Here is a 10,583-nt window from a genome sequence, read left to right as displayed (position 1 = left end):
GGGGGAGAGGTTGGGAAGAGAAAAAAAAAGCAAACCGGTTTGTAACATTTTTAAAATGGACTACTGAGTATTGACTGAATAATTTGATACAAGAGAAGAGTGAAATGTGGACAAGTAGAAGGGGTTGGAAGGACTTTGGAGACCGGGAGAGGAAATTGGAAATGTCTAGGCCTTGGTTTAATATTGGTCTTTCAGTCAGGAAGGGAAGACCGATGATTGAACAGGGAAGTGAAAAGTGAAATCCAGACAAGGAGAGATGGCAGTTTTATTCCGTCGGAGTGGTATCATCTGAATAACTATTATGATAATCTGAAGTTTAAGGGTATTCAGTGATCTTTGCCATTTACAGACAAATCCTCTGTTTTATCACTTTTGCCTAGGAACCAGGTTTCTCAAATTTGATGCAAAAGGGAAAGATGAGAGTGGGGGAGCAGGGGACTGTCCTTTGGGGTAGAGGGAAGGGGAGAAAAAGAGTGTGCAGCAGAATCAAACATTGTGCAGAAGTGCTTTGGCCTCCTCACAGAGGCATCGATCAATCAAAGCTTATTTATCTCCTCCTGGCATTTCTTGATCTATTCTCTGTGTATACTTTTAAAAGTGAAGTTTTGAAGGATGTAAAATCTCCAAGACTTGAACCTCTGAACAAGCAACAACAATTGTTTCTCTGCCAAACTCCTTGACTTATAATTATTATTATTTTTTTTAGTTTTTCTTTCTTGTTTTCTTGTGGGCGTGGTGGGGTGGTACGAGGGAAGGGGTGTTTCGTACTGATAATGGAAGATATTGAGTATTGTCATAACTCAAGTTGCTTTTTTTGTTTGAAAATTCCTTTCTTTGCCAAAATGTTCTGCAAACCTTACCAACCACATTTTACTTCTGGTTGAGAAGTAATAATAGTTTTTTGTCCAAGATAATGATGTTTTTGTGAGGTTTCAGGTGTTTACTTAGTAGACATGAAGCAAAGGAGTAGATGTTTGTTGCTATGTGTTGGCTTGCATAATTGGATGTGAAATTCACTACTAGTTTGTGTATCAACTCACTTCCAACAATTTTTTTTTTTCCAAAAGGGGTTTCTTAGGTCAGCAGCTAAGGAAATTCTTACTTGACAGGCACCTAGATCTGCCTCACATTGTGGCTTTGTTGGTGCTCGAATTTTGAGGACGTGCCAATGGCTTGAGTCAAGTCGCTTGACGCACCCTGTTCATGTGCTAAGTTTTCAGCCCAGATGCATTTTTGCAACTGGCTGAATAAAGCATTATAGAAGGTTGAAATCAGTAGAAATCATTCTGATGGCTGAAAATACAAGGGAGAAAATCCAATTCATGCTGGGTGATACCCCAAAATTTTGCATGTGGTTATTCCTGGAAGTACCTATGCATCCAATGTTTAGATGGACTGACAAGTCCTCACATGGCAGGAATAACATTTGGTTAAGCCATTAAGGAATAGCTTGACTGGTTATCTAGGATACATATATCCTTACTGATATTATTCTTTATGATAGTCATGATCTAGTGTTTCTGCTCAATATCATGTTTCTGTATATACCTTTGCAGGCAAAATCCTTGGCGGATCCATTTGCATATGATGCTTATATAGAGCAGCGGAAGCAAGAGAAGCTGGACGCTGAACGTGCATCTAGAATTACGGTCAGATTTTTATTTTTCAAATTCCTTTGGTTATCCCATCTTGTCTGCCTAAACTTCTTTGGTCCAAGTCCCTCTTTGATGGGAAATTCTGGATAATTTATACACTAGCTAGGTTCAAATCTGGATTTTTTACATACATTCTTGCAAAACTTCCGCTTGTGGAGCATATTCATGCTCATTTCTATTTGCATGCATTTGCAGGTTCATCATTCCCTGGAAATTATTAGACTGTGACTTTTAGAGATAATATAAAGTTGAAAGGCATGTTGCATGTCCTAATAACATACTAGATTGTTTGGATTCCAAAATCATCTATTGAAAATTTAAAACCTGTTTCCTTCGCCCCCCCCTCTCTCTCTCTCTCTCAAGAAACTAGTTTACTAGAAATCTGTGTCATCTGTAATTGCATCTTGGTTATCACAAAAACAGATACTATTCGAGGGATATCCAAGGTTTTGTCACTTGGATACTTGCAGTAATGGCTTTGGTATTTAAGTAAGTCAGAGAATAATCATCAGTGGAACCAGGAAACTTTTATATCCACGCAAGATCCAAAAGCATTTATTTTTGGCTGAACGAATCTCATGTTTCTTTCTTTCTATAGATCAAGAGGAAATTACCTAAAGTCAACCGCGCCCTTGCTGCTCGTATTCTTGAAAATGAAGAAGCTGAAGGTGAAGTAAAAGATGTTGATGCTGCTGACACAAAGAAAACATCAAAGAAAAAGAAGGGATTAAACAGTGAAGTGCTGAAGGATGAGCGTTTTTCAGCTATGTTTGAAAATAAGGTATGGTTGTATGATTACTTGATTACCTTTTATTGATCATCCCCTGCCCCCCTTTTAATCATTCTGGTCATGTCTATGCAGCTCATATATTTAATCTGCTGTTTTTTTTTTTTCTTTCTTATGTCCTATTAATTATGATATGTATAGAAGTGTGGACAGGTAATAAATGTATGTTCTTAATCTGCTGATAATTATTGATCATTAAGTTCTTAATTTGCTGATAATTATTGATCATTCTCCTTTCAATTTCACTGGAAATTAGCATTTATCTATTTGTATATGGAAGAAAAGAGAAGAGAATGAAGGAAACCTAATGTATTCTCTCTTTATAAATGCACCCACACACGCGCACACACATGCACATACACACACACAACATTCACACACAGAAGGATGATAATTACCATTTTAATGTGCGTGCCATTGTAATTATGGGAATCACTGCTCACTTATGAACATGGTTGTATTGTTACTCATTATTGTCTCCTTTACTTGTAGCACCCTCCTTGTGAACTGTAATAGTATCATTGTTTGTTCCCTACATGATGAAACAATTTTTGGTTTCACATCCAGGACTTTGAAGTTGATGTGTTCTCCCAAGAATATGTATCTTTACATCCTATGGCTTCCACCAGTAAGCGACCTTCATTAATTGAGGAACATTTTGAGCCAGTTATGGGAGAAGAGAGAGGTATAAATGACTCGGATGCCTCAGCTGGGACTGAGTCATCAGAAGATGAGCTCAATGAAGACAGAAGTAAAGTTCAAAAGAAGACATCACGGGTTCCAAGGTGAGGTGTTTTAATTGCAAAATATAGCCAGGTTCAATCAATGAATAATTTTGGGCTAGCCTTGGATATCTTATTTAAAACTTGTCATCTCAGTAGAAATCTTGTCTCGAGTGTTGTTTGATTTAATCACATTAATAGCTTAACCTTGCAGGAATATAGTGGGAGGAGGTTAACTTATGCTTGGCTATCTTGATTATGCCTATCCTAATTCTTTCCTGGGTAATGCCTGCCTTTTCAACCAGACCCCACTGGTTTATGATTGAACTAGTTGGTTCATAACAGCCTGGCCCAATAGAGCCTTAACATGTATATATATGCAATATGTAGTGCATGTATTTTATACTTATGTTTGCATCATATGATAATGATAATTATGTAGATTTTTTTTCGTATCCTTTGATTTGCTAAAACCTACATAAGATTATATGGTTGCAACTAAGAGAAAAAGGAGAAATGCTATATGAATAATAAAGTATTTGGTTTAGAATTTTTAGCTTCAATGCATATTTATAAATTGTATCATCCAGACCAACCAACGTAACACGGCCCAATTTGGAAATCAGGTTGGCTGGGTTGGGGTATGGTTGAGCCCACCCTACCCTAGATATGCTGGGAAAAGGTTGGGAAATCACGACACATTGTCAGACCCAGCTGCAATAGGTTTGAAGGTGTTGTCCATGAGGCAAGGGTAGGGTCAGCATCCAACTTGGCCTGATTTGTACCGCAAGGTACACCCAAATGTTTGTTTGTACTTCGTAGTAGATGAGTTTCATGATACTTTGCATAGAAAACAGTAACATCCTCGAAAGGTTGCATCTCATAAAAAATTAGATTACAGTTAACAAGAACAGTTGATGAGTATTTTTGTTTGAAATGGTAAGGATGTAAAGGAAATCCTAATGGTTTGTTTATAACTTGGATGCCGATGATATAATTAAGGATGGTTAAAGCATTAAAATAAAGGGAAAATTATTCCAGCACTCACTTGCCTAAAAGTATATCAGTATGCCTTGTTTTTTTTTCCCATGTGGAAGGGTGATGTGGCAATTCTGGTGGTCAGATGATTAGGCAATTAAGTGGATCAGCCACGTGTCAAATGTCAGACTGAGATTCAATACATCCTCTCATATGTAGGCATATCCTCACTTCTGTGTCCATGAACCATGTGGTAGTCCGTTGTTAGTCCCTGACTTTTTTCAATACCTGGTTTTGCCACTTGGCGAACTCAGATTGGGCTGGAACTTGACATGTGAACACTGAATTTCAGTCCCTTCTGAACTGCCACGTGGCAGTTAGTGGAGGGCATGCAATTCTATAGTTGTCAAGGTAGTGTGCCGCTTAGGCACTCATGCTCTTTCGTGGGTCTAAGGCAACAACACTCTTTCTTGACTATTCGCAAGTTTACGTTGTTAACAACAACAAAGACAACAACTCAGTCTTGTCCCAACTAAATGTTGGCTACATGGATCCTTGTCCTCCAATCAGCTCTATTTGATATCATACATGATAAAAGGCCTAAGCTATGCATGTCTTTCCTCAATACTTTTAGGGCCATCTTAGGTCTGCCCCTGGCTCTTTTAGTTCTTCAATCTGAATAAAATCACTTTTCATACTGTAGCATCCAAATGCATTCATCGAACATGGCCATGCCACCTCAAATGACTTTCTCATAGCTTATCATGTATTGGAGCGACTCCAAAATCAGCTCTGATATGATCATTCCATACTTTATCCTTCCTAGTTTTGCCACACATCCATCCCAACATCATCATCTCTGCTACATTGAGTTTATCTACATGTTGCTGCTTAACTTAACTGCTCAACATTCCACACCATACATCTTATCTGGTCGTATGGCTGTCCTATTAAAAATTTCCTTCAGTTTTTGTTAGTTTATGTCTATTGTTTTGTTTTTGACGAAGCCAACCCCATTTAGTTGGGACAAGGCTAAGTTGTTTTGTTTTTCGATGAACATGCTTATATTATATCCTATGCTCTGTATATTATAGGCTGCCATGTTGGTTTTCTCATATTAAGTCATTACTAATATAATTATATCATATTGCATTATAGTGTGTTGCATATAAGCTTAATCATATAAATAATCATTTCTATATTACACATAATCATACACTGCATGCCGCCTAGGGCATTTAGGCGACGTCTAGGCAAGCGCCTTGTTGCCTAGGTGCCCCTCTAATGCCTTGGTCGAAACGACAACTATGCCACCATGACAACCATGTGCAGTTTTACTTCAGGGTGGGGCATGCTGAGTCTCCTTTTTTCCTAATATAAATGAAAGTTGGAAGGATTAATGGACAGTGGAATAGTTGATACAGAAGAATTGTTACCAGAAGTGGTGACAACAAACATGAACTTAAATAGAGTTCATTGGCGAAACAGGATTTACATAGGTGAGCCTGTTTAGTTGGGATAAGGATTATGTTAAGTTGATAAAGAATGCTTTAATATTATTTTTCCACTAATGGCCATTAAATGGTTCTGCCTCCTTCCTAGTCCTTTTTCAGATTGCTCAATTCTATATTGCCTATTTAAAATCTAAACATTTCAAGGTTGATCTGGAAATTTTTCTTAAGAATGTGAATATTACTTCAGTATATGATTCTTCATCAGATGCAAAAAAGCTAGGTTCTCTCTTATTAATGACATCCTATGAATCCTCCTTTCAGGCTGTATGAAGTGAAGGATGAGCGACATGCAGAAGCCTTCTGGAACTGCGTGTCACTTGCAAAGGAGGATGCTCTTCCTATGGGAGAAAGAGTGGCAGCTTTACAAGATCAGCAAGTTTCTGGTGTCCCGGGTAATGTAAAGTTCGGACCTGGTGGGTCACGAGAGATCTCCTTTATTTCCAGATCCTCCGCCAAATACAAGGAGGACAAGGAAGAGGAACGAGAAGGAAAGAGAAGAGGAATCCAATCCTTAGGCCTGAAATCTGATAGATCAGATTTTCAGGGTCGAGGTCGAGGTCGAGGTCGAGGTCGAGGGCGAGGGCGTGGTGGTAGAGGGAGAGGAGGCAGTGGAGGTAGAGGGAGAGGAGGCAGCCGCGGGAGGAGTATGGGAAGAGGCAGAAGGTGAATCCAATATGAATTCACGTTTGGGTTCATCATTGTCTTCCATCATAGCGGGGCTCACCTGTGCATCTTTCAGTAATGGGTAATGGTTTCTGGGAGCATTGCCACGCTTTCTCAACTGGTACCTTTGATCTTTTCTACTGATCAGCATCATTCGGAATTTTTTGTGTAGGTTTTAGGATAATGAGCTGTTGTAGTTTTGATTTATTTAGGGATATATTTTCTGCTGCTCTGGTATTTATTGTTAATTATTCCAGGCAGCTCCTCTAGCTGTGTGTGCAGATTTTTATTTTTCTGTTCATGTTTAGAGTGGTAGAATTGCATTTGATTACATGAGGGAAGACGTGCTTTCGAGTTAGAAAGAAACATAGATGTTTATAGATGTTTTTGCAATTGCAATGCAAAATAATGAAAACACTTCTATACTTATTTATTTTTTTTTTATGGAAAAAAAAAATACTAAGAGTTCAACAATATAACAGAGGCTCAGCCCATTGGACCGGGATCCTCTCTGGCTGCTGGGTGTCCCAGCACGTGTCTGGTGGCTGGGAGGAGCTGAGGGTGTGTTGCCACTGTGTTAGGAGTGCATGCCTTGATCATCCCAGCCGTTGAATGCCGTGCTGGACATTTGAGCAGCCGGAGACCCGTTTCTCTAGATGTAGTATCAAAGTTGTCCAGTATATTGGGATGGTCGACATATGAGTCTTTGGTATCATGTTAAAGGAAGAGGTTGTTCATTAAAAGGGTTTAATTTTGGGAATTTCAGGCATTTAAATTTTAGAATAACAAGCCCACTTTAAGATAGGGAGAGAGAATGCCACTTGGTTGCTGAGGCATACAACTGGGACTTGGATCCTCTCAAGTGCATCAGTGCACATTGGACGGCTGGAAACACCTAGACACTCCAGAGTGAATGACCAATTAGCGTTTGTTTGTCCTTAAGATAATTAAGATAATATGAATGATCCCAACAGGGTTAAGTCTCTCTTAGGCGTGGTATGATGGAAAATACACTGACTATGCCATAATCAAATATAATAGAAAGTAGGGGAAATGTTTCTTGGAGTGTGGAACCGTTTGATTATCTCTCTCTATATTCCTATGAAATGATATTTCTGCCCTTTATTAGGGGAGGAGAAAGAGTAGGCAACACTCCCAGGAATAACATTTTTTCCACGGAAGTAATAATTAAAATGGATAAAATAATGATTACCAAAAACAAAAAAGAAATGGATAAAATATTGTTCTTAAATTTAGACAACGAGGAAACAGATTGAATGGATTCCAAAAAAAATTTTTTTTTTGGCAAATAGGATTCCATTAAGTTACACACAGAATCGAAGAAGAGTGAATGAAGGGTCTCGGTGTATCATCTCGCTAGCATTGTTGCCCTAATCCTCTAAGAGAAATCATAAAGTGGTGGTTGATTGTGTAAATCTGTTGGCGCATGTAATGATTCAGGACACAATTCCATAAAATGAGTTTCTGCGGAATCGTAATTATGAATGATTAACTGTTTGGTTATCCCAAGTCTGTCAATTTGATTCATCTAGAATCTTCTTGAAAAACTGTTTGATTATCTTATGTTTGGTTATCTTGAGTATGTCAATTGTATTCATCTAGAAACTGCCTTAGAAACTGTTTGGGTAAAAAAGAAATCCTCTTAATCAAAGATGATTCATGAATATGATTTTGCTTCTATGGCCCAGTTAATGTTGAGCCAAAATGTTAAAATGCATGATGGTCAATAATCTTGATATACCATCCATTACAAACATATGCCACTGAAGTAATTCATAATTGGTTGTGGAATCACAGCCTGATCCACCACATCTTTTCATATATACCAAAAATGGATTTGGGTCTTCTGCTTAGTGTCCATCGCCCAGGTCAGCCTATAGTTAAGGAGGGGAGTCTAATCCACTGAAAATACCATTACAAAAATTCCTCAAGTCTAACTTCATCACATGGTCATACTCAAGTCAGGCGTGCAGCAAGGTATTTAGACAAACATTACTATAGTGACAGATAGAGGGCACTTAAGGAAAACATTAAGGAAACTAAAACTTGATACAAAGTTTAAACTCCCTTCTGTAATGTGAAGCTGAGAGAGAATGACGTTTATTACTATCATGTAGCTTAACCAAAAGGATTTGGGTTGCTAACATTCTAGGTTTAAGACCTGAATATATTTAAGGGAGTAATTTATTGATCTATTCCAAGACTTGCCAACAAGCAGCTCACTCACTAAACTGTAATTAAAAAAAAAAAAAATCTCATGTATTAGCTCCATTACAATCCCATAATTAATTGCAACCAAACACCCAAATAAATGAAGAATCATGATTCAAAAAAAAAAATGCATTATGTGGAATCACGCAACCAAACACTACCTAAGAAGTTAGTATCGAACTCAGATATTATATTGGTCTGGATCGATCAATTTTATCCCTATTAAAAGAAAAAAAAAAAAAATCTGATTTTATGATTTTACCCCTATTTTGGGATTGATACCTGATCCTGGATCGACCAGGTATTGGGATTAGTCTTAATCAATATTGATATGGATCGATCTATCAATCAATCCGATACCAATACTTAGAACTATGTTTAGAACACTATTGTGAATATATTGCCTATTTTTTGGCAGATGATTTATATCTGAGTTGGACTCAGACAAAAACCAACATATAGATTTGATTTGACTTACTTCGTTCTTGGTTCACATGTGTGGAAAGCATTATAAATAAAAAGATGAGAGATACTTCTTTTCAAGAAACCTTATCCTTATAGTTTCCATTTCCATATATTGACCACTTATTCACCATCAATGCGTGACTAAAGTTTTCACGCACAAAATGACAAGCTAAAAAGCAACTCCCAAGAAAACAAACCTTATGGAGGAATAACTATAAATTTTTTTTTGGTAGAAAATATTCTAAAACCAAAATAAAAAAAAGGAGAAGGTATTTTTTGAAATCCACTTTAGTAAATTCATTTTACAGCATAAACAATTGCAAAGGTTTCCTAGCGTCCTAGACAATCTGACTGAGAGGCCAAGAGAGAGAGAGAGAGAGAGAGAGAGAGTACATATGGACTCTGAATCGTAAACTATAATTAAGAAATAAGTAGCATACAAAACCAGTACAGATCCATGATCAGACACAAACATTGGTGAAATCCCTAGAGGAGGAGGGAAGTGGAATCAACATAAGATGGTGTCCACGAATTATATCCTCCCATAACTATTAGCTTATCAAAGCCACAGGCTTAGAGTTCTTCCTTTTTCACACTAAGAAATCCAAGGGAGCATAAGATACGCTTGAAGACCATCCCTCTCTTGGGAACCACTGAAGAGAAGGTGGTGAACTTGAGTTTGCCCTTATTGGTCATCATGGCCTTTGGTCTAGAAAGAAAAGGCAGATCACTTATTCTTGAGCTTGAGCCACAGAGTCCACTGTTAGATTCAAAGGGGATAGCTTGGAGGAACTTGAAGATGGGGCAGCTAATAAGAGCTTCTTATGTTATATGTATATATACCTTTCCCACATCCGCGTTATTTCTGTTGTGATTTAACTTAACACTGAGACCGAGTAAAACAACAGAGACAGCAAGGACCATTCCCTAGTTGTGAAGTGGTAAATATTTGACTATTATAACTGCATGGAAGTGGTCAAAATTTGTAAATGATGTAGTTTATTTTTGTTCTTGTAAGTGGCATCTTTCCTACATTGTCGTGTGTCTTGAAGTGTATCTTGAATGGTCAACACTTCAGCCGTTCGATAGAAATATTTGATTCTCGCATGCTTATTAAAATTAACTAAAGTGTTGATCACTCAAAATACACCACCATATATGGAATTTTTACTTTCGCCTATTGGTAAGCTTTGTTTGGTTGTAAGGGAAATTAAAAGGAATGGAATGAAAGTTATATCACTAACTCCAAATCATTCTATATTTGATTATTAAATTTCATTTTACTTTACATCCAAAAGCCTTTACTATAAAATGTAAAATGTATCATTGCTAAAAATGATAAAAAATTTAAGCAATTTATACGAACTCATGGAATCATATGGGATAATGATTACAAAAGTTATTTTCTAAGTTTGAAAATTTTCATTTATCTTTCCTTTAAATTCCCCTTGCTATCAAACATAGCCATAAATAATGAATTGCTATTTAATTTCCCCTTGTCCATCTTCTAGCTAATTTGCAAGTAAGGTTTCATTTTTTTTGGGGAGTTGGGGGTGGGGGGGGGGGG

The 10,583-nt window shown here is 37.4% G+C and overlaps 1 protein-coding gene across 1 annotated transcript in view; it reads left to right on the top strand.

Moving 5' to 3' along the window:
- LOC122080896 (nucleolar protein 10) overlaps positions 1-6,755 on the top strand; it is a gene marked incomplete in the record, with an annotated part of 30,934 nt that extends 24,179 nt beyond the window's left edge. Inside the window, 4 exon segments of the mRNA XM_042647778.1 lie at positions 1,560-1,649; positions 2,254-2,436; positions 3,010-3,227; positions 5,918-6,755. Of these exon segments, the coding sequence (XP_042503712.1) occupies positions 1,560-1,649; positions 2,254-2,436; positions 3,010-3,227; positions 5,918-6,323 (897 nt within the window).
- Positions 6,756-10,583: the final 3,828 nt, after the last annotated feature.

The sequence above is a fragment of the Macadamia integrifolia genome, chromosome 1 (assembly GCF_013358625.1).
Source record: "Macadamia integrifolia cultivar HAES 741 chromosome 1, SCU_Mint_v3, whole genome shotgun sequence".
Taxonomy (NCBI): Eukaryota; Viridiplantae; Streptophyta; class Magnoliopsida; order Proteales; family Proteaceae; genus Macadamia; species Macadamia integrifolia.
The sequence above is the reverse complement of the archived record's forward strand: the minus strand, read 5'-3'. Positions and strand labels throughout refer to the sequence as shown.